Here is a 25,762-nt window from a genome sequence, read left to right on the forward strand (position 1 = left end):
TACGACCAGGAACAATCAACGTACGCCACTGTTCGAATATTGAGCCAAGGGCATTGTGTACCGAAGGGTTTTGTATGCAGAATGGAAGAAGCTAAAACCAAGAATTGCGACCTCGGGAATTTCGTATCGTGTTTGAAGTGGGCTATTACTAGTAGGTCACGCTTGGAAAGAATGGATACTATTTTTTTTTCACGATTTGTAAGAACTATCAAATGCAATAAAAAAAATTTAATTAAGAGAAAAAATATGCATCTCATGTTGCGTATAGGTTGGGATGATTTGAAGAGAACGAAAATTAAGCCTGTTTTTATTCGATATCATTCGGGAAAAAAGCTGTGCTCATTAAATATAGCTTAAAGTTTATTATCTATGAATTAGAAACGTTTTAAGGTTAAATATAATGTAATTTTTGTAGTAGTGTTTATGGTGTAGGAAATGAGGTGTCCCGATTTCTTTCTCGAATATCAAAGCTTGGTGGCTTTAAAAAAAAAATTTTTAAATTTTTTCGAGTTTGGTTTAAGCAAATAAGTTGCAAGAAAAAAAATATTAATTTCATCCACCAGGCCTTTAAATGAAGAGCTCAGTGGAAAAAAGGTTGCAAGGGACAATTTTGGGAAATTTCTTTTTCATAACAAATATCTTATTTTAATATACAACATAACATTGATTTATGTAATCAAGTCAAAAGTGAAAATCTTAGTGTTTTTGATGTAGAAGACTGTTCCAAGTGCATTTGGAATCAATTACAATCAACGGTAATAGTAGAAATATTGTGGCAGTATATTAAAATATATAATGTGACAGTATATTAAAATATATAGTGCGAATGTTAAGACGCTAATAGTTCATTATATTCGTAAAAAAACGTCTAAATTGTAAACATAATTTACTTAAATTCAATAAAATGTCACTTGGATCCTTCCTTCACTCACTTTTTCAGTAGAAGCATTGTTGTAAAAATATTCTACGGAATGGTGGAAGATTGCTTGACTTAAAATTGCTTAATGGCTATTTTTTTTTTAGATAAGACATCGTATTTTAGACTTACAAGATATTGCATAGAAAGTGTATAAATAATTATTATATGAAAGTGTATAAATAATAACATTGTATTGAAAGTTTATAAATAATAACATTGTATTGAAAGTTTATAAATAAATTACAAAATCAGTTGTAAATGTGCATTTATAACAGAAGATAAAAATTTAATAGGATATGGTTATGGAATTAAGAAGAAAAACAGTACTAAAAAAAGGCTTAAGCACTTAATATATTCAAAGCACGCATAAAATTTAATTACTAGAAATTTACCATACGTGATATGTAAGTTCTATTTTATGAACTGTGCACAATGATCCTAATTATGATCTAATATAGCGCCTGATTTTAATAAAGTCTGACTGATTTCAAAAAATCAGTTCAACTCATGGACAAATAAATCCACAAGAATCTTTATCTGTGTGAATTCGGTTTTATCAGCAAGATTTCAACGAAACTACAGACGTACTCAAAAACAGAAGAATATAATAGAAGAATAAGAATTGCTTCAAGACGCAAATATGGTAATAATAATAAAGAAAATATGTAAAAAAGGAAGAAAGTATATTTATCATAAAGTTTAGGAAATGAAAATTTTTTTTGTTATAAATAAGACTTTTGTACAAACATATTAACGTGGAAATATGCTATTAAATGCGGCATCTAAGAATCATTAATTGTGATAGGTTTGGGCAAAAACATCAATGAATCAGCAAAACGTCAAAGAAACGAATTTAAAAACAAAATATTAAAATAGAAAGAAAAAAAAACTTTTAGTGAAAAAAAGTATGTTTGTAAAAATAAAAACAAAACAGAAAATGCATTGTTTAGTATAACGTTTTTGAAAAAGGAAATGTTTATTTTTCTTTTTTCATTTAAAAAAAGCTTCGTATAAATACATTAACATTAAAATATGATATTACGGATATTAATACAGAAATTAAATTCAAACAGAAAAGGAATAATTACTAAAATAAAATAATTCGATAGTAATAAATAGTTTGGAAAGGAAAAAACGGGAAATTATAATTAAAATAAACATCTATTTCCCGTTCTCAGATTTAAAATGGAAATTATTAAAAATTACATAAAGATCGGTATCATCTATGTATATATGCAATCTATACCAAAGGATAATAAAAGTTTGAAAAATATTAACCATATCTAAGTCGACTTAATTATAGATTACTTAACGTAATGGGCATAAAGATAAAGTAGGTCTTTTATTTTAAAGAAATTTTTTTCATGGAATCCGGTTTGAGCTGTTTCAATGAAAAAGAAAAACTGTAGATGACTCAGATTGTTTATATAGAGATATAAAATGAGTGAGTAACTTTCTTACTCACAATCTTTATTACCTACATACGCGTAATTTCTACTCAAATAATCAAAAATAGTGAAATTACATCGAAATAAAATTTAAAAATATAATTAATTGTAATTATTTTAAATAGATATATAATTAAATGTACAACATAATTTTATACTTAGATTTGTGTTTTAAATTTAATCGAATAATTATTATTTTGAAATTTAAATACGCATTTTAATTGCGAAATACATTAAATTATTTATGCATGTATTTTATTTTTTAAATACATACATAAAGCAGGATTTGGTTTTAATTTTAAACAAATAAATATTATTTTTAAATTTAAACATATGCATTTTAATTTTTGAATATATATAATTTCAGTGTGTATCATTAGTCCAGTATCAGTACCAAGTCTAGTACATACAAGTTCAGTATCAGTATCGAGACCAGTATTAGTAGACTTTATCATACATTTAAAATTTTTGAGTAACCAAATTACTAAATTACTATTTAACTTTTTTAAAAAAAATAATTCTACAGGCTTTTTTGTTTTAAATGTTTTTGCACAGAAACATTTTTTCATTATATTGCATTGAATAGACTACATCACTATACATTTTAAAACTTTTGATTAACCAAATTATTACTTTATTTATTTATTAAAAAAAACCTACAGCTTATTTGATTTTAAATTCGTTGGTACAGAAATATTTTTGCACATTATATTAAATAGATTATAACGTTTATAAATTTTAAAATTTTTTATTTACCAAATTACAATTTTATTATTATTTTGAGAACAATCCAGCAGCCTATTTGGTTTTAAATCTTTAGGTACAAAAACATTTTTACCTTACAGTGAATAGATTGCATCACTACGCATTTTAAAATATTCGATTAAACCCAATTACTAGTTTATTTATTTGTTGAAAGTAATCCGACAGCCTATTTGGTTTTTAAATATTTTGTTACATAAATATTTTTTTACATAAAATATTTTCTTTTTTTACACCTTTAGTTATAGATCGTCTGATTGAATTGAATAAGGATAAAGTGATATTAATGCATAAAAAAAATTTAACGGACTTAATTTTTTAATATCATTACGTAAAATTCTGTTTAAGCACTTTAACAAAATTATTTTTTCGGTGTTATTCAATAATATATTATGAAATAGAAATACTGATACCACATTAGTATATTGCTCGAATACATTACAATTTAAAAATTAGTCAACTAATAAAGAATTAAAAACAAAATTAACGAAAAAATATTTTTACTTTGCAGACTCGCACTTAAATTCTGAACACAATTTTTAAAAAAAAAAATTTTTGAATTTGTATTTAATATAAAAAAAAAAAGACTCAGAACAAACATGTTTAAAAATAATTTCGAGCTACAAATAAGAAATTGATGTTTTATCCTTTAGTAGTAATAACATATCCCCGAAAAACAGAGAAGAAAATATCACTCACCTTAATCGTGTTTTTAACATTAGAACTTGTTATCTAACACCACAAAAAAAAAAAAAAAAAAAAAAAAAAAAAAAAAAAAGAATTAAATTCACACAAAAACGTGTTGATCCATGGTGCAGAAAAACGCACCTAAACTCTACTCAACTCACCTCAAACCCAACCAACCGTTTCTGAAGTTTTTTCTTCCGAACTCAGTTCTTCGAGTTAAGGCGAAAAACATGAATATGCAACAAGAATAAAAAAGCAACACTTGTTTCGCTATTACACCTACAAAAATCTTTCTCACAAGGTAAGCAACGGCATTTCTTACCGCACGCCTTCGCTTAACTCTGACCCGATTCAATTCCAATGGCTCTCAACACTTCCAGAGATTAGTGATGTTGAGCTACGTCAGTAGGAATATGTCAGAATTGATTCCAAGTTATTGATATAAAATCTATTACATAATCACGAACAACGATTGCCGTCGCATTTTTTTTTTCCGTTTTACCTGGCTTTTTGTGGTGAATTATTGGACCTTGATTATCTATCTTATCGTTTGTTCTTGTCTGACTCAATAATGCAGTAAAATATATTTATAGTTAGATAAATAGCTATGAATAAGACCAATGGCTTGTTCGTCGGGGTTATGTCATACAGTTCGATGGTAGTTAATGGGGGTTTGCTCGAAATCGAATTTTAAGTTTCAGAATTTTTTTTTAAGGCGAATGCTTTACTCCGTAGAATTTGCTGTGAATTTCTTTCTTTAGATTTCGTAACAAGGAGTTATTATTATTTTTTTACGAAATAGGGTTGTTCCCCCATACCTATCTAATGAACTGGGCAGCTCATATATTTAGAATGGACGATGATTCCAAATTAAGAAAAAAATTCTTTCTTATAAATCGCTAACAACCAAGAAAAGGGGTAGATTGGTGGAAGCTACCTTCCTTACTATCAAGGAAAAAAAGCTGGCGCATAAGTGTCAAAAATAGAAGGCAGAGGAGCAGAGTTCAGAAGAAGGCACTAGCTGAGGTTGGACTGTCCAGTCAAATAGGATGATGAATACTGTATTAATGTTAGTGTGCTGTGCTAAATCTGTCACTGTTTGCCTTGTACTTATAACCAAAAACTCAATATTTACCGTAAAACTTCAAGATAGAAAAAATAGAAAACGCATAAATGAATGTGTGTTTAGCAATCATTAAGATTTGAACCCGGGAAGCCTGTCTCAAAACCTCCAACTCTAACTCCCAAAACCATTTCCTTACATACTAGAAATTGTCTTAAAAACAGATAAACTAATTTAAAAATCCATGCGAAACTCCATATTGAAAAGAATGCAACCGTGGTTTTCTATAGATCCACTTTAATTTACTGTAAATGCTAAAAGGTAATTTAGAGAATGCATTTCAACGTAATATTTACTTTAAAAATTTCCTAATTTCCTTTTTTTTTTTTATAGAAAGAGCAAAATAAATTTCATTTACAAATTGACAGAACGCATGAACGAATAATCCGATTTTTGGAAAAATTCTGGATATTCACTGTTAAGTGTCGGCTTTCTAAGAAAAACATGCGAATGTTACAAAAATATAAATCATGTAAAATGTATCCAGAAGCTTTGAAATCTGTTATTAAAGCTTATTTAATTTTGAAAATGATTTAATTAAATGGTAGTGTTAATTAAAATAATTTGGTATATTGGAATATGCCAAATTATTTTCCAAGTTTCTTATGAATCTTAATGGTATATTTAGGAGATTTAAATTCTTTTTTTTTTTCAATGCAATGTTGCAATTAAAATAAAACAAGTTTATTTTTAAGTTCAATGTAGAAAACGAACACTCTCGAAAAAATCAACATTGTTTAAAAATCAATATGTTCAACATTGAATCACAGTATCATTACGTGATACCACATCTAGTCGTTAAATCAAATCATAATTCCGTTCAAGTGGAATCATAATTTTGTGTAAAGAAATACTATAATATGATCCAACTTAGAATCAATATTAACTTTGTTTATTTTTATTATATAGATTGGCAAAAGTAGAAGTTGATGTGCTCTATATTATGGTTTATTACGATTCAAAATTTCAAACAATGTATTTTAGAGCGTGCAATCTAGAATAACAACAAAATTTTGAATAAGTATTACTGAAACTAATTTTAAATTTTGATAAACAAAATATCAGTTAATTTGAATATTAATCCCAAAGTAAGTTAAGTAGTAACAAAGAAAAATAACTTTAACTAATAAATAAGTAACAATCATTTTTACTTATGCTTGTTTGATTATTAATCAAGAGTTTTAAGCTTAACGTGATGTTAAGCTACAACTGGGAGAATTAAAATCTATCAAGTTAAAATTGTTCTCAGGTATTTTATATGGATTAAAACGAAATCAACTGCAATTTTATTGAAAAAAATCAGATGAATAATAAGAAGAATATTTATATTAAAAGCAACAAAACAAAGCATTAAAAAATTACTATCGGTTTGATGCAATGACCTTTAAAAACTTAACAATTCTTAAGCCAAACTATTGCATCAGAACAAAAGTTCGATCCACCAAAAGATAATAAGAAATTCTCTTATCCCAGCCTGTAAATGTCAGTCATCGCCGTTTCAGACAATCAGAAAATTTAATATCAGGGCACCCCGTGTATTAATGTGTTTTTATATACCATATTTATATAACCCGAATAACGGGGATATCACTGTCATGGCCTCAGTTATAAAGAGCGGTGGGTTCAGCACAGAAAAAACTATTAAAAAAAATATTTTAAAAAAAAAGCGCGAAGGATGCCGGAAGTGCTGTTTTGGCGCGTACAATCTAATCGGATGTCCGGAATAAAATGTAAGAGATGGGGGAGATGAGGAGGATATTGCGTAGTGGCATATGGTTTATTCTCAACATCTGCTCCCACCACCCCTCCGCACTTTACAAGCACGACAGTTTCCAAGTTTATATTGAGATATTGAAGTTTGCATTTTGTTGATAAGGAATTAATAAGAACGGAAATTAATTCCTATTTTTTATCAGGTGATAGGATTTGTTTTTAAACTGCTGGTATTTATTATTGAGATTCATTTCAAGTTTAGAATGGGGATTTTAGAGCTGAGTTGCGGTCGATTCGTAATATTCAGTTGCTGTTCATTGTTTTGTGTTATTCCGTTATAATTATAATTTACAATGATTTATTCAGTTTTAGAATAGTGTTAAAAAATATCGGAGTATTTTAAACAATTAAATTAGACAAAACTTACAGCAATTTCAATAATGACAATGTTGAAACAAATACCGGTATTAATTAATCATTCTTAAACTTAATTACACGAGATAAAGATTCATCGTGAACGAAAGTTTTAGATTCATCTGTAACGAAAGTTTCAGTTAAAAACTTTACTAAGAATTTAAAATTTTAAATGATATTAAAATGTTAGACTGTGTACAACTTAATTAAATTGTTAGAAGGTTAATTTGTTAGAGAATAAATTGATAGAAGGTTCAACATTATATAATGCAACAATTTTAAGCACTTTTTAAAAACACCCAATGAAAAAAGCACCTTTAAGGGCTTTTAAAAAACGAAAATCGAAAGTAAGCACCTTTAAGAACTTTTTAAAAACACCCAATGAAAAAAGCACCTATAAGGGCTTTTAAAAAACGAAAATCGAAAATAAGCACCTTTAAGCACTTTTTAAAAACGCTACGCATCTGTTACATAGAAAAACAAGTGAATAAAAAAAAATTAAAATTTACCGGAGATAGAGGATCCCTTTCATGCAGTCTTAGGTGGTCACTAGGAAAAAGGTCCTGGATTCGATCCAGGTCCGACTCCTCTCTCCCATGATCAGCTCTCTTTACCATCTAAAAAACAAAAATTAAAAGATTTATTTCAAACAGTATATTAATTAATCTATACATAAATGCAATAAATAACAAAAATTAATTGTAATATTAAAAAAATTTGATTAAAAAGAAAAAAAACAACTTTTATCCCACTTTAGTTGTCGCTATATAAGGTTCCTTATAAATATCACTTAATAAACTTTTCAAAATCTTGTAAAAAAAGAAAACAAAAAAGTCTTCCTATCGGAAGTCTCAAATTAATTTCAAGAAAAAATATGCTGTAGAAATTTGGCAAATCACAATTAAGGAAAGTAGGAACCAAAACCTGTTTAATTAGAGATTAAAATTTCCAACAATCGTCTTTCAATCTCTCTCTGTTTTCTACGGCAATCAAGCAGGTTTTAGAGTTTCATACATTCGTCTTCCTCAACTGAAATTAGCAGATTTCGAGCTAACCATTTTTTTTACACAGTTATTATTTTTCATTTTGACAAGGATTTCAAATAATTATATTAAGAGCGGTGTCTACGAAATATCCTGCTTATATGTGATTTAGAATTATTCATGCACTAGGGCTATCTTTTATAGATTTACATAAAAAGTTATAAAGAAAGAAAGAAATTGTTCAATTTATGATAAACTTCTTATGTAAAACAACAAATGAAATAATTTAATCCAATAAATATTTTAAATTGTAGTATCAGAAAATAATTTAAATAGGAAGACATTTTTTTTAAAATTGACTCTTGTATTTCAAATTTTAATGTATTTTAAATTAAATCTGAACTATCTTGTCACACTGAGAAAAAAAGTACAATAAAAACTATCAGAATATGGTAAAATTTATCACGTTTCTCTCTCTAAGCAAACACCAAAATATCTGAGAAATTTTTACCGAAGAGTTTTGGTAATGATTTTGGTAAAATTAACTATTAAATATGGTTTTACAATATGCATTAAAATTTGGTAAATATGGTAATTTTATCACAATACCTTGGAACATGGCATAAAAACCATTTAGTTGGTTAAACTCATTTTTCAGTTTTGCATTTTTTACTAAATGTGTAGAAAGAATTATAATTTTGAAAACCAGAATTTCTGGTAAACAGTTACCATTTTAACAGAAAAATTACAAAATGAATGGTTTAAATACCGTATATTTTGGTTTTATTACCAGAATTAATATATATTTTTCTACCAGAAATGCCTATGTAATGACATTTCTGATAGAAAAAGAAATTCCGGTAATTTTACCGGAATTCCTTTCTCCGTGTACCAATAAGGACACAATGGCGTCTCCAGAATATTGTGTATTTTTTTTGTCGAAATTTCATTTTTTACAATCAGAATTTTGTGAAAACTCATCCGAATAGATTTCAGACGAAAATGTTAATGTTACTATCTTCTGTTAAACCAGATGAATTTCAGATTAAAAAAAAATGAAGTGGTTACTATCCAATAGAGAAAGAGCTTTTGAAAACCACAATCACTTCGTTTAAACCCTTACTTAAAATCTCGTGTCTAGCTTTCTTCGAAGGTAAAGAAAAAAAATGAAGGTGAAAGTAGTAGCGATTGAGAAAAAAAAAACAAAAACGAAAGGATGAGCTGATACGAACACACTCAAGCTCATTTGAATTGAATCAACACGTGAAAAAAAAAGGAAGAAGTTGAGATAGGTGAGCTTCCCAGAGTTTCCAAGTGGTCTTCAGATGAAGCTGATAGCATTGTCTGGCAATAATGCTAGAGTTCGATCGTGCTGAAATTTAAATATCAAAGTTTTTGTTTGCCTTTCGAATAAGTGAATAAAATCGGCATCGTGGTTTGGAGATCTTGGAACGTTTCTGGTGGTGATTATAGCTTACTAATTGCCTTCTTTTGTTGGGAACTGTCTATTCAAAGAGAGTGCTTCATTTGGTACGTCATCAAGTAAGCTGATGGCATGAGAAAAAAGCCATGAGGTAAATGGTTTTGGAAAAGCTCCTTAAAGTACATGGTTGAAATGTATTAAATAATCTATAGTTAAATTGAACTAAAAATTTGAACTAATTTAGACGTTAACTCTGATTTGTTAGAACTTTTGGTCTGGGATGAATCGTAGTATCATTCAGTTTTGCTGTAACCCTTAATACGGTGCCAAGTTGCATTATCTTATAGTGCAAATCCCTTATAAACTTGTTAATGCAATATTGTGGTTAAACCTGGACGGAAAAACGGTTAAACTTGGCCCTTTATTAAACTTGCAACACATTTCTCCGGCACTAGAAACCTATGTTGAGACATTTTTTCCCCTGAGAATGTAAAACAAAGCATTAACAATTAAGTCTCTACAATTTCGTGACCAACAGCATGATAGTGGCAATGAGACCGCCTTAAGTTCCCAGACGAGTTGGTACCCATCGATCTGAAGCTGGGAGGGCTTCAAGCCGCCACTGGGGATCGAACCCCAGTTTTCAGAATGACACTTTAGTGCCTTGAGTGCCTGAGAATGTATGTCATAATTAGATCACCAATTGATAAATAAATAAGTTTAAAAAAAAGGAGACGGCGACAAATACGGGTTGTGTTTTAAGTCAATCAAAATCAATGCAATTGGTTTTAATTTTAACTTTTATCATATATTCCTTAAAGAAATATTAAATTAAATTTAAAAAAAAATGAAGATGGATTTTGAAAGGAAATTTGATTTGAGCTCAAATTATTTTTTGATTTCCAAAATAAATATTAACATACATACAGTAACTTAAGAATAATACAAATGAGTACGAATTGTATTAACAACAAAATGCCACACTTATCGAAAATCGAAAGTAAGCACNCACACTTATCAGTAATGAGTACGAATTGAATTAACAGCAAAATGCCACACTTATCAGTAATGAGTACGAATTGAATTAACAGCAAAATGCCACACTTATCAGTAATGAGTACGAATTGTATTAACAGCAAAATGCCATACTTATCAGTAATGAGTACGAATTGAATTAACAGCAAAATGTCACACTTATCAGTAATGAGTACGAATTGAATTAACAGCAAAATGCCACACTTATCAGTAATGAGTACGAATTGAATTAACAGCAAAATGCCACACTTATCAGTAATGAGTACGAATTGAATTAACAGTAAAATGCCACACTTCTCAGTAATGAGTACGAACTGAATTAACTGCAAAATGCCACACTTATCAGTAAAAAGATAAATAAACACGAATAAATTACCATTACAAATATCCACGGCCTGGTTTAGGAATTTGAGAGATGTGATCAGAGCTGGTTTCAATAGATTTCAAATTTTAGTAAAAAATTAGTATCTTCAACAAGATGAGGAGATTTCATAAAAATCACTCTGTTTGTTTTATACCTGTTTGTTGCTTTTTATTTCTTAATAAGCTAAATTGCTTTTTGTAAGCATATTTCTCAGTGATTTCATCGTAATTTTGAAATGCATTTTAAATTGAAATTGTTTTTGAAGAATTTTTCCCGATATTTTCCCGATTTCCCGAAAGATTTAACCACACAAATACGCAATTTTTACTCAATTATATAATTTTTCTATAATTTTCTCATGTATAAATACAGTTTATATAAGGAGAGTCCATATAATATATAAAAGTTTATAGCAATATGCAACATCACTAAAAATGTAAAATTGAATTTTTACTTTCTTTTACAGTTTATATATATAGAAGAACAGAAAATAACTGACGTATACTACTTTTAAAAATGTATTTTTCGTGGATGTTTTTATTATATTACGGTTTCATAATCAACCAGATGTCGAAGTTTAATTGATTATAATTGTGGTTTTATAATCAATCAATCAAATTTCTAAAAACCCGTTACTCACAACGCATGGAAATTGTTGAGATTTCTATGGAGCTCTTCAATAACTCATTGAGTACAAAACAGATCCATTTTTTATTCCACAATAGAACGTTATTCTTTTTTATGTATTTTTTTCTTCCATCTGAATCCCCGTGATCTTGTTATCCCGATAAAAGATTCACCAAATAAAAGACACTCGAACCATTCCCAACTAACAGCTAAGCATTCTATTAAAAAAGAAACGAGAGGAAGAATAAACGCAGAAGAAAAAAAAAGAACTTCCACTTCAACTTTAACGATGTACTTATGCATTGAGTTTTGGCAACAAATAATGAATCACTATAGTGGTGCTCTTTCTACCGTGATTGTATGGGGGAAATTAAATAAATAAAAATTTGTTCTACGCCTACGAATGAAAAGGAGTAACACCCACTAAGACACAAAAAAAAAGAAATATAAAAGAGTCGTTACCGTCAATGAGGTGTTAGAAAATACTGGTTTTTCAATACATTCATTTAAATGAATGATAGAACTTTTGTCCAGAGGCTAACAGGCTTAGATGCACAAAGGTACACGAATAAAAATATAAAAAGATGTGGTAACATTGTTAGCTCTGTGAGTCCCATTTGCGTTAAGGATTGGCAGGCAGATGGACAGACATTTTTTGTGCTTTCTATCCGCCCTATACCGGATGATTCATGAATAAATGTTTGAATAACTAAATTTAGTTGAATTTGTTCAGCGAGAACAGGATACACAGAAAAAAGTAAGATATTTGTGTGGAAAACCCTTTTTATATAATCAGCGTTAATTAATCAATTTATTCAATTAATTGGTCAATTTACTTAAATTTTTTATTTCTGAGTTATTATGAATCCGCCATAAAAAAAAATTAACTTACAGTATTTATTAACAGCAAATTAGCGCATTAACACACGATACAATGACAAATGAATGATGGAACTTTCATTTAAATTTAAATTTCTGCATTATAATGACCCCGTAAAAAATGAACTCAAAAATGAATTTTTTTTTAGTAAAAAATTTTGTATTTACGCATGAAAATACTGGGTTTTTAATACATTTATTTAAACTATTGATTAAATTTTTGACTGAAGGTTAACAAGCTTACATGCATAAAGGCTGAGATTAAAAATTATAAAAATATGGTGCAACATTATTACGTATGTTTTTTAGGGTCCTATTTGCATATAAGACTGGCAGGCAGGTGGTTGGACATTTTTGTGCTTTCTATCCACCCTGTACACAAGTGATTCAAGAAACGTTTGCATTAGAACGTTTGATGAATTTGTTGAAAGTAAATTCACTATCAGTTTACTATCCCGAGTTGTCTCTGTCAAATGAAAATAGTTAAATATTAGTCTTTGTATATGTTCACATCGACGTGCTTCGCGCTCACGTGCCACAGGTCCTTGGTTCGATCCTCGGGCCGGACAAGGTTGACTCAGCCTTTCATCCCTTCAGTGGGTCGATAAATGAGTACGAAGCATGCTTGAGAACTAAACACGGGGGTTTCGCGTTCGGTTGACCACCTAACCGGAACATCTGCTCCTGCACCCCAGAGCCCAAGGTCAAGAAAACAGAAATGGGCATAGTAGGCCTTGGCCCTCTATGAGCTGTTGCGCCGCTGAGTACTTTCAAAATGAAAGTACTCAGAAAATGAAAGTACTTCATCTGCAGTGCTTTCATTTTCGAACGTGAATGCCATTTTTTTTAAAAAATTCTTTTTTCTATTGTAAATTCAGCCACCATCCTATATACAATCACACAAAAACACGTGTGCAGTAAAATAAAAATTATTTAGTGGAGATAGCAAAAAGTAAAATACATAATTGACGATTGTAGAACTTCTATGAAAACTACGAAACAAAAAACGAAAAGAATATGATCTTCCTATACTAGAATATTTCATTGACCAAAGAGGTGCATATCTTAGTTTTCTGAAAAGAAACACGAAGGACAAAAAATAAGAAAACAAACAAGCTGTGGGTCATGGATGCTAGTCCAGCATTAAATAGGGGGCGAAATGAGCACTTCAACACATCGAAGTGTAACGAGAAATGAAGGTTAAATAGTAAAACACAAACACCCAGTTAGTAAGGACTTCCAACTTACAAAACAACTCTGAAAAAGAAGAAAGAACAAATAGCCAAATTTGGTCTACTTAACCCTTAGCAGGTTCAAACCCACCCACATATTAGTAGCCACAGGACAAGGTGAAATCGCGCGGTTTTCTCAAAACTTTTTTTGAGTCAACTAATAGAATGACGTCAGAAAACGAGAATCTCATGGTAATTCTATTGTGGAAAGAAAGGTAGGTAGATTAAACACCCATTTTTTGAATAGGCTCACGCTAAAGGAATTTTCAGATTTATTTACTCTAAAGATTCAATTGCGGCTTGAATACTACTACTAATTATTCATATATTTTTAAATGGCCGGAAAAGAAAAGAATAAAGATTTGATAGGATCGAGAAAAAGGAAGAGTTTGAAAGATTAGTCAATAATCTGAAAGTGAGTAAGGTGTATAATTTCTGAACTCTAAAAGATTCAGGATCCATTACGGTAGAAAGTACCTGCATTCAGGGAGTATATACTTTTTACCGTAAAATACAACAAAACGGAAAAAAAATTGATAGACCGTGATTTTTACAGTAATAAATAGTGTAAAATCGCCAATTATATGAATATTGCGGTAAAAAATAACGGTATAATATTTTATGGTAAACATGAATATAGTATAGTAAAAATGGATTTTGGTTTAAAATGGATTTTACAGATGATGCAACCAAAATTCTGGTATTTTATACCGTAATTTGATCCGGAATTTTTAACAGTGTATGTATTATTTATACACATGATACCAGCAAGGAGAAAAAATTTCTGGTAAAATTACTTTAATGTATGGTAATGATATTTCTGGTAAAAAAAAAAAACGAAATATAAGATATTTAAAACATTTATTTGTAATTTTTCCGATCATATGATAAAGGTTTACAGGAAAGTCTAGTTTTCAAAACTACAGTTCTTATTGTAACACATTTAGTAAAAAAATATATAGTGCTGTAAAGTAACTTTAAAACGGAATAAATGGTTTTTTTTTGTCATTCTCAAAAATATCATGTTAAAATTACCAAATTTTATAACATTTACAAAAATCATTACCAAAGCGGTTAAATTATACTATATTCTGGAAGTTCTAACCATACTTCTTTTCTCAGTGGAGTCATATTAAAATATATGACTCTCTTATTGCAATCTTATTGGGACAGACATATTGTTTTGTTCTCTTATTAACTTATTTTTCTTCTCTTACTTTTGTTTTTAATTAGAAAACTCGCATCTTTGTTTATAAATTTAAATTATGTTTTTCATATTTAAAATTATGCGTGTTTAATAAAGATGTTTTCTTAAAAAACATCGTGTTATCGAAGTTAAGGAAAGACGTAATTATATATTCTTAGGAAAATATGTTTAACGTTGAACCGTAATATAGGTACATTAAATCATAATACGGTGAAAATTTCCAGCCACATATTAAGATGTTTATCATGTTTCAACTCAAATTAAAGAATTATTGTTCAACAATACCGTATAATCAAGTTTACGATGTACGATAATTTAAACTCCACACGATAATACGTTTGTAGCATATATGGCTAAAAGAATTCCGAAATTTTCAACAGTGTAGAATGAATACCTATTCCAAACTACCTATTGTAAAAAATTCAGGATTCAATTACGGTAAAAGAGTTTGTATTCCCTGCCATTGGAAATAAAAAAGTAATAATAATAAAATAAAAAATTACGGTAAAAGTACTCAGGCACACAGGGTGCTGGCACTTTTTACGGTAGAATCTATCGTTCACTCCAAATCCATTTTTTTATAAATCCATGTTACGGAACAAAAAATCTGATACACTGTAATTTTTACAGTAATAATCATCGTAAAATCCCGAATCAATTTAATTAAATAAATATTACTGTAAAAAATACGGTATTGTATTTTGCGGTAAAAATGGATTTTAAGCTAAAATGGTTGTTTATGGATGCACTAAAAGTGCCAGTAGTTTGTACCGTAATTTGATCCAGATTTTTTTACAGTGTAGTTGAGTAAAAATAAAATAATTATGTCTACAAATTTTTATTTATAGGACAAATAAGGAAAGATAATTAGCGAAAAATTTCAAAATAAACGTTGAATATTTATTTTACTTTGAGCTCTATGCAGGTGACCTTAACAACCTCCCCAAAATTAGATTTTATTTTTTAAAATGCATTGATGCAAATTTTAACTTTTATTATTGTTGTTTTTGGTAAGATTGAAAGAAGAATATTGCAAAATCTATTCTAATACGAGAACAAAATGTTAAGGAGAAAAAGATGAATCACTTTCCTGCTCTTGCGCACATAAAAAAATATTATTTTTTTCATGGCATACTTTAATTTTAGTGTTTTTATTTTTACATAATTTCATTGCATTAAATAACTATGTTCAATCAAAGAAATAAAAAAAAAGAACATAAAAAAATGATTTCATAGTATTGATTTAGTATCTGCTTATTTCAGTATCATTTCATTTTACGATGAGTTAGTCTGTTTAACCAACTGATACTATACATGTAATCTATTTTCTGATAAGGATAAACATTATATCTCTTATCAGCCTGTCTAATTTTGTATTATTTTAAGGATTAATGACTAGAAAAATAAAATAAAAATTCAAAAAGTTTTGCTCCAAATGAGAGCAAGGTCAAAAAGCTATTTAAGCAAAACAGGAGTAGAAATTTTAATTAGTTTATGCAATGAGTCACTTGAGATTTAAAGTTGATAATGAAAATTTAAACAATAAAACAGTGTAAAAAAATTATAAGATCAAAACACGGATTTGGAGCATACAGCTGCCGCTAGAAATTAATCAGGCATTTAATCTTAGACGTAAAATGAAATTTTGAAGCATTTAAAGTCAGATGAAATTTTATGGTGAAATTTTGTTTCAGCTATTCACGGCATTGAAAAGTCGTATGAATGGCTGATTGAGCTGAAAAATGATTTGTAGTTATTAAAGAATTAAATTAGAGTCCTGTTGCTTCAAACAGATCTATTGATAAGTTGAATGATTTGGCGCCGATTATGAAATAAGAGAGATGAAACGAGCTCATTAGCTCAAACCTTCGGGTTTCCGAAAAAAAAATTCGTAAATTTTTATTATTTTCAAACAAAAAAATGTGCAAAATCTCGTTTGTATTGAGTTTAAAAATTGTAAAAAAATGTAGTGTAAAAAAAAAAGTATAGGTAAGAAAAAGTATTCTCAAAATATATATTATTTGATCTTTCCCTTCGCAAAGTTTGGCTTTATATCATGTCGAATTTTGACCATTAAAGAACAGATTAAATCTCATATATTTTTGATCATAGACTCGGGTCTCTAATAGTTAACCCGAGTTTATCTCTAATATTATATAACAGGATGAGAAGTTAGAGCTGATGGACTTTTCATTCCATCACATAGTTCCATCACTCTTTCACGACATTATGATGCCTAATGGGAGAAAAGAGATAAACTAAAACATTTAGTAATATGTTTTTTTGTAGTTTCCAAAATCGTGTTAAATAAGGCGCTAAAATAATTTTTTGAAATTCAAAATTTTGTAAGTTATTGAGCAACTTTGTTAGACTTAAATCATTTTTCATTTCTCTTAAAACCTATTTTTTTAATTCGTCCCCCCAATCCACTGTCCATTTTTTTTTAAAAAATAGTCCATCATGAAATTCTATAGAATAGAATCAGGCTGTCATGTACGATTTTTTTGACACCTCTCTTTTTTTTCAATTAAAGTTTCTAACTTAAGATGTTGCATTTTCTTTTATTCATTCATTTTATTGCTATAAATTTTCAGAATTAAAAAAAAAGTGGATATTTTAGAAAAATTGATGATGGTATTTCTCTTTAATATTCTAAAGAGACTATGTTAATCTCTCAAAACTGAGTTAGCTTACATCTTCACTATGAATGGCAATAACTTAACTTTTTATGAGATACCTCTATCTCTTAAAAATGTAGTCTTCTTTTGACAGTAACTCAATTTTTTTTAAAATGTCGCAGTGACTAAACATATCTTACGGTTTATTTCTTATTTGTTTAAAATATTGTTTAGTGGTTTTTCTTCTTCTTTCAAAGCACTACAGTCTACTACAGGCCACAGCCGTCTATATATAAGTCCTTCCTCACCGAGTCACGCCACCCAATTGGTGAACATCCTCGTTTTCTGTTTGTCACCACATTAGTAAAAGTGAGCTTTTTTTTAAAAACTGGATTTGTATTATTAGATCGGAATAGATCGTAGTTTATTACATTTTATGACTTTAACTATAGCACGTTGCTTGTACTTTCGTTAAATTTCAAAGTTAAACAAGGTTCTCCAACTATTATTCTCACGGAATGTTTCAAATATTTTCCCTAAGATTTTTCATCAAAAGGACAATGATTTATTCTCATATAACTTGGTTATTGCCCAGCATTCTTTTCCATAAAGCAGTCGAATTAGTGTTTTATAGAAATTAGTATTTATAGTTTGTCTACGATGAGAACTCCCCCCGCCACAAAGTCTGAGGCCGTCTGCTGCTGTAGAAACAGGAATAACGCATTTCAGGGAGGACAGCTTCACTTCACTCTAGGGCCAACACACTAGACAGAAGAAAAATATTCCCTTTCTCTCGCCGAAAACTGTTCTAAACAATGACCCTACACCCCTATTTGAAACAGTTGTACCTCGTTACCATAGTCACCGCCACGGGTGCAGACGAATGGCTAGGGGAGTTTTTACTTTCGACAAACTATAGTTGTTACATAATATAAATTGTAAAATTTGAATAACATAAACTACTAGGATTAAATATTATTTCCTTTATATATTCCAATTTTTTTTTAATTTTTTTAAAACTTCTTTTTTTTAGAAAAAGAAAACGAAAGCAATTTTTAAAAGGAATGAATAGGCTTATTCACCCATTAACATCCCAAAAAGAATTTGCCGCGAAATACAGCAATATTTCCCTTTTATTTGTTTAAATACAAACTCTTTAGTCTTTCAAGGAAAAAACTCTACTTAAAACAACAGAAAGAAAGTTGTTAGTGTAGAGGTGCGCACAAGAAAAGTGTGACGTTCATGTTGTGTAAATACAGCGGACGCAGATGCTGTTACTGATGAAACGAGGTCCACTGAAAAAAGAAAGAAAAAAAAATTGTGTCACACAGCATCTTCCTTTGCCGAAACGGAATTCGTTTGACGGACATGGCCATTTCGGAGGTACACACTCTTGTGTCACAGCCACGCTTGACTTACAATAGGTCAAAGTTAAACAGTGGCTAAATCACAAGCGTTCCGATTTCACTTTCGCAAGCAGTGCTCATGCAGTATTGTTCAAATAACGGAGTTTGAAACTCATTAGAAAAAGGAAGTAAATTGTAAACACTTAAAAAATTTCATTAATGTCGTTTTATAGAAAAAAGCGAGATGAAATTATTTACGAAATTAACTTCAAAATTTCGTGTCGTTTGGTTTTCTTGAATAACACTGAGAAACAATTTTTTTTCTGTTGCATGAAATTTTTTTAAACATATCTTAGATAACTTTCAAAATAGTAAATAAGTAGTGAGGTATAGTGTAGCTTTCAGGAGAACTCCTCCAGACACCCGTCTCGCGTCGTGGCGGGTACTATGGTTACGAGGAAAGGTCACTTCGAATAGGGGTGTGGGGAGAATAGTCTTAATCTCAGCGTAGGGCGTCGTGAGTAAACCAATCGACACCTTCTTTCCTCCATTTCACCCCCATTAGAAATGTGCTCTCGCGTGTTACCATAACAACAGGCAGCCCCAGACTTTCAGTCTGGAGGAGTTCTCCTCAAAACCGCACTAAAATAATTAATTTTTGTTGAATTATAAAAGATTACTAACCGCTGAAGCTTTGTTGGCTGTCCTACATATGTCGTTGTAGTCAGGGTGATCCGGGGCTGTTTGTTCAGCCAAGAGCGACAGATATCGCTCATACTGGACCAGGCGCTCCAACTGAAAGAAGAAGAAAAAACAAATATAAACATACATATATTTTATTTATAGGATCGTTAAATAAATATAAATAAGAATGAGCATTCATGAGAGCCGTAGTGGCCCAAGAAATAGAGCCCTCACCCCCCCAATGAGGTGACCTAGGTTCGAATCCCAGCGATGGCTGGTCGTTACGAATTCCGCACCCGGCTCACGTCAACCACAGTGCTGACGTAAAATATTTTCAGTAGTAGACGGATCATAGGTTAGGGCTAACCTTGGGAGCTTTTCGGGGATATTCCTCTCCAAGTAACCAAATACGTCCACGATGGCTAGTTTGTCCCAGTTCTTGATCCAAGAGTTCCCTCGTTTTTTGAGTTAGGTTCAAAATTACAAGGCTACGGGATTGAACATGTTTCTGAAACTCAGATTTCGGTAGGATGTTCAACGCCAGGTATATGATTATTCTGAATAGAATGTTTTAATTTACGAATGTATTTTACTTATTTTCTTTAGTACTCATGGTGATAAAAAAAATGAGAAGCTACAAGAAAGCATTGAGTGTGTAAGAATAGCAACTCATAAAAACTGAAAATAAATTTCTGCTTTAAACCTCACATCTATTTATGTCAAATCATTTTCTATATATTCTGTAATTAATAATTGCCGATGTTAGAAAGAAGTAATTGATAAATGGTTTCTGAAGTGAATGATATGGAATGCCTTAACTTTAATCTGTTAACATTACGTAGACACATTATGTAGAACTGAATGTACAATTAATGAAGAATTCTGAAGTTAAGACCTCTTATGTCATTTAACTAAAACACAAAATATTACATATCTTTAGATATTCAATTAATATATTAACGTGTTTAAATGTGCAGTGTTCTGAGAGCTTTAAAATTCAGAGCTATATTAGTAAAATAGAAAGATAAAAATGGCTCTACCTGAGCGTGAAAAAGAAAGTAAAAAATAAAATAAAGATAAAACAAAACAAAAAAAAATCGCAGTGACCGAGTGAGGCAATGAAGGGCAAAATGCATTTCCAAGCTACATGGAGATGGTGAGGTTAACAAGGGAATCGGCGTACTTTAGGTGCACTTTGATAGAGTTCATTTCTACACCCTTTATTTTATTAATCTCGGTAAATTTAAACGAAGCGTTTTGCTAATAATTTTTTAATAAAATTAAAAATAAAATATGATTTTATAATGGGTGACAAAAATTTTGGTATACGTGGTTAAATTTGTTAATTTCATCATGATGCCTTAAAGCATGGCATAAAAATTATTTATTTGGTTAAATTTACTTTTCAAATTCGTATTTTTTACTAAATGTGTGGTGATAAGAAATATAATTTTGGAAGAAAGAATATCAGCTAAACCGTTACCATACGAAATGAAAAATTACAGAAGAAATTGTCTAAATATGGTATATCGAATATTTTATATTATTTATCATATTAATTTTTTTTTCGTACCAGTAATGGCATTATTATACAAAGCGGTAATTTGACTAGATTTTTTCTCTCTCCGCGTATGTTCGAAAAGATCTTTATGCGTTATAACGAATAAAAAAAAAAAAAAATACACAAAATTTAAACTTAACGAGAATAAATTTACTTTAGGCTATTTGGATAAAAAAAAAAAACTTTTTTTCTTTTTAAAGCCAGAGCAAAGTAAACGTTTTAATAATTTGGTGGCAGACTTGCATATTTTCTCACGATAAACCATACTAAATTAGTCCTAATAGAAGTGAAAAATAAATAACAAGAAGGAAAACAATGGATTCATAGAGATTAAAAGGTAATGACATTTCTTGAACAAATAATATAACGAGTGTGAAGAAACTTTAAGCACATTTAGTAGTTCACTGGGAAGAACAGGATCCTTCAAATTAATCTTTTGTGCAAACATCCTTAAAAATCAATGCCTTTGCATCTAGGATTATTATGATAAAAAAAAGCGCTACCTTAACCAAGTAAATATGCAAAGAATAATATATATATATTTTATTTTATAACCGCCGTTGTTGAACAGCCGACCCAATTTTGCGTTTACGACTACTAATGCTCAACTCCGCAGCTTTGCAATTTTAGATTCGTGGAGAGGAAAACCACGAAACCTCCAAGTGTTAGCCTAAAAGCAAGGGGACTCCAACCCATGATCCGTCTACCACTGAGGATATTTTACGTCAGCACTGTGGTCATTGCGAGCCGGGTGCAGAATTCGTATCGATCAGCCATCGCTGGGATTCGAACCCGGTTCACCTCATTGGAAGGCGGACGCTCTATCCTATAAGCCACCACGGCTGTAACATGTACATTGTAAGAAATGGTTGGATTTCAAATTTGAGGTATTTTTGATGTCAGACAATAGAACATTTTTATTATAGAATTTAATAGCCTGTTGGCTGAGATGTTTATGATTTCCGAAAATACATACGATTTATAGTTAGGTATAAAATTATAAGAATTTTTCTAACGCTATATTTTATATTCTATTTTAACAAACAGCAATATTAGAGAATAGGTTGTGCAAAACAAGATTAAAATTTATTTTTATATTTTATCAATTTCCAATATGTAAAACAACTTGAAATATTTATGTATTTTAAAAAATTCCTTTTATAATAAATCTAAAAGATATTTTTGGATTTAAAGTCCGGTTTGTTACTCTCTGTTAAAGTCCGGTCTGTTACCAAAGATTATCATTTTTAAAATTACACAATACATGATACTAACAATTTTTATTATTGCTTTCACAGATTTTAAAATCACTGGTATGGTGCACTTTTTTCTTTCCTTTTTTTTTCATAACTAAATATGGTCCAGAATACACATTTTGTATGCAATTTCTTTTAAATTTATACTAACTAAATTCTAAATCAATATTTTTTTAAATATTAAATAATTTTGAATGGTTGGGATAAACAAACATCCTTAAGGACTATGAATTGTTATTATTAATTAAATAAAATTAATTAGGAATTACTTTTTTTTAAACATGATAAACATCAAGATGATAAAAGGGAAGGAGAAAAAATATGCTTTTAAAGTGTAATTTTTAATAAATAAATTATGAATGATTATTTTTAGCAGTTGTAAATAAATACATTTTAAATGATTTTGAATGCATAGGATAACAAACATCCTGAAAAACTATGAATAATTATTTTTATAACATGATGAGCGATTACTTTATTATTTTTAAAAAACACGATCAATATTAAAGTGATAAAAGAGAAGGTGAAAAAATATGTATCTAAAGTTTATTTTAAAAGTTTATTGTTTGAATATCTAATTATGAATGATTATTTTCAACAGTTGTAAATATACATGAATGCATAAATATTCTTAAGGATTTTGAATAATTATTGTTGAATAAATACAATAACTTAGAATTAATTATTTATTTCATTTTTTAACATTTTTAGCATAATCAGTATCCGTATTTTAATATATATCAGCATTATTAGCATAATCAGTATCAAGTATCATAATCAGCAAGATGACAATAGAGAATGTTCCACAAACATCTTTTTAAAGTTTAATTTTTCATAACTTAATTATGAATGAATAAAACTAATATTTTATGAATAATTATAAGTGATTTATGAGTAATTATAATAATTATAATATGAGTATTATGAATAACTTATGAATAATTATAATAACTATAATGTGAGCATTACGAATAATTATAAATAACCTATAAAATTTAAAAGATAGCCATTTGAAATTTTAAAGGTCTGTGAAAAAAGATAAGTTAAAACTCACCCAACTCAAACGGACGACGAACACCCGCAAACTAAACATGTTAAGTTTAAAAAGCTATCATCACTATACAATGTGCCAACAGTCGCCATCAGGTGAAATACTCCAAAAGTGTCCACATCGCAGACATACATCACAGACTGTTGACACTCAAAAAAGGTACCGAGTTTATGCGTTACTTCTTTTTCTCTCTCCAAAAACAGCACAAATAATTAAAAAAAGATTTTTTTTGTCATTATTATCCTTATTTTACTTTTCATCTCTATTATACAATACAACCACACCTATAAAATTTTGATGCGCATGCTTGCACCGATAGCGTTCAAACGTCCAGGCTCCATAAAAGATCACGGACAGAGAGAGGGGGGAAAAAAATCCTGAATCTTAATTCATTGCTTTTAAAAACCATGAAAAAGGCAGCATTTTCCCCATTTTTTATTCTATTTTCTGAAATAGCAGCTTAGAAATTGTTTTATCAATGGGTAAGATTTAAAGCAGGTCCAACTGTCTTTTTGATCAGTTAAGACAGTTGGCGTTACTTATTCCTTTGCGGCGTTGGAGATTAACATAGCATTAAGTAGAACGATTATCAATTGAACAAAATAACTTACCGTTACATTTTAATTATATTGGTTGAATTATGAATTTGAAAACAGCTATATAATGAATGATCGCAGCTAGCACTTTTGAGATTTTTTCATTTTAATCAAGTTTTAAATAACAATTGACTTAAAGCGTTTAAGGAGTGTAAATATATATTTTTTAAAGTTTTGAGTTCAATTATATTCTTTAAAGATAATGACTTCATCAGCCTGGCAAAGCACAACTTTATTCTAGAATTAAGAATAAAGAATGGAGTTATAGATTAATGCTTTTCATAAAAAATTTGAATTAGTACTAAATGATATACGATTGTTGACAGACAAAATTTAATTTTAAATATTTATTCTCAGCCCATGCTGAAAAAGGATTAAATAGAATATCATTTGCAAGTGAAAAATTTTATAAAATATTCGACTAAGTATTAGTACGTTCAAATAGTTTGTCAATCTATTTATATAGATTAATTAATATATTAAAGCAAAAAAAAGTAAATAAGAAGGCATATGGCAAGATTTTAAAATAGGAATTATTGGTATAGCAATGGCAAGATTTTAAAATAGGAACTAAAAAGAAAATATCGAACTGCACGAAAATTAAATTACTATTCAATATCTTATTCAAAATATGGAATCTAATAAAAAGTTTTTATATACTTAAAAATGGAGTTGCAAGACGATACGGAGAACCACCTTAGCTTGACCTCGCCACGTCCAAATTCAGAACAACAAAAAAGTGAAACCATTCCTTTATCGAACATTAAAAAGCAATTTCATACCCATAATTAAATATATAATTTTAATTTAAAAAAAATCTCCATTTCGATTAAGAACGAATTTTAACTACGATTCTAAGTATCCAGACTTATTATCAGACATCAAAAGAAAGTTGCTTTTTAAAGGGCATGATGCGCAATTCTCAAAACTCCTAATTCGTAATTTATTGCTAAGCAACGAATCTCCTGCTTGATAAATGACATAAAAAAGTCAAATGTTAAACATGACCCAATGACATTGCCACAATAAACAACAAATTCTACTTTAGGTAATATAAAAACAAGAAAGTGGATAACATCCGCCATTGGTGATTGGAAAAACAGTTCGAATCAATGGATGAAAAATGGAACATATTAAAACACCATTTGGTCTGGAAGCAGTGTTTAGTAGTTCTATCGAAAAAGAGAAATTGAAAATTTATGATAGTTTTAATGGGGTATGACACCAAAATATCAGCTTTGTTTCGTAGCAAATAAGGATCGCGCTGGAACAAAATATTTTCTTTATTTATTCATAATTTTCTTTATTTATTTATTCACAACTTGAAATATTCATCATGGAAAAATAACAATTAATCTTGAAAAACTTTTATGATAGAGGTAGCATGTGCAAAGTAGGCTTAAAAATAATTAAATTTTCTTTTTAAAAATTCACTATTTTTCAATATGTAAAAGGAAAAAAAAAAGAAAAGAAAAGAAACACCAAAGAAAATAAAAAGAGCACAATTTGAGTATTTTAAACTCGAAATAAAGTTCTAATTTAAACTATTATTGTTATTTAACTGAAAAGAATTTTAAAAGTTATGAAAAAGACCAATATTTTAAACATTTAAAAATATTAATAAATTTTTCAAAAACAATCGCCTATTGGCGAGTTTTCACCTATATAAATCTTATTAACAGTATTTTCCTAAGCACTTTCGCCAAGAAAATTTAAGAAGCCACAGTTTAAATGCCTGACACTTGAGGCAAAGTTATTATTTCAAGCTAGACAGACGTTCTTGCCCTGAAGAATTAACTGCATTTTAGAACTGACAAACAACTTAAATATTACA

The 25,762-nt window shown here is 29.2% G+C and overlaps 1 protein-coding gene across 4 annotated transcripts in view; it reads right to left on the reverse strand.

The window, feature by feature from the left end:
• LOC107440570 (uncharacterized) overlaps positions 1 to 25,762 on the reverse strand; it is a 449,104-nt gene that overhangs the window by 49,589 nt on the left and 373,753 nt on the right. For 3 of the 4 annotated variants that reach the window (XM_043043457.1, XM_043043458.2, XM_043043459.2), the window contains 2 exons: positions 19,465 to 19,575; positions 7,576 to 7,683 (listed from right to left, as the gene is read on the reverse strand). In XM_043043457.1, the coding sequence (XP_042899391.1) occupies positions 7,576 to 7,683; positions 19,465 to 19,575 (219 nt within the window). Of the gene's footprint in view, positions 1 to 7,575; positions 7,684 to 19,464; positions 19,576 to 23,335; positions 23,390 to 25,762 lie in introns of those variants that run through there. The other variant, XM_071184273.1, reaches the window with a different exon arrangement.

The sequence above is a fragment of the Parasteatoda tepidariorum genome, chromosome 8, assembly GCF_043381705.1.
Source record: "Parasteatoda tepidariorum isolate YZ-2023 chromosome 8, CAS_Ptep_4.0, whole genome shotgun sequence".
Classification (NCBI taxonomy): Eukaryota; Metazoa; Arthropoda; class Arachnida; order Araneae; family Theridiidae; genus Parasteatoda; species Parasteatoda tepidariorum.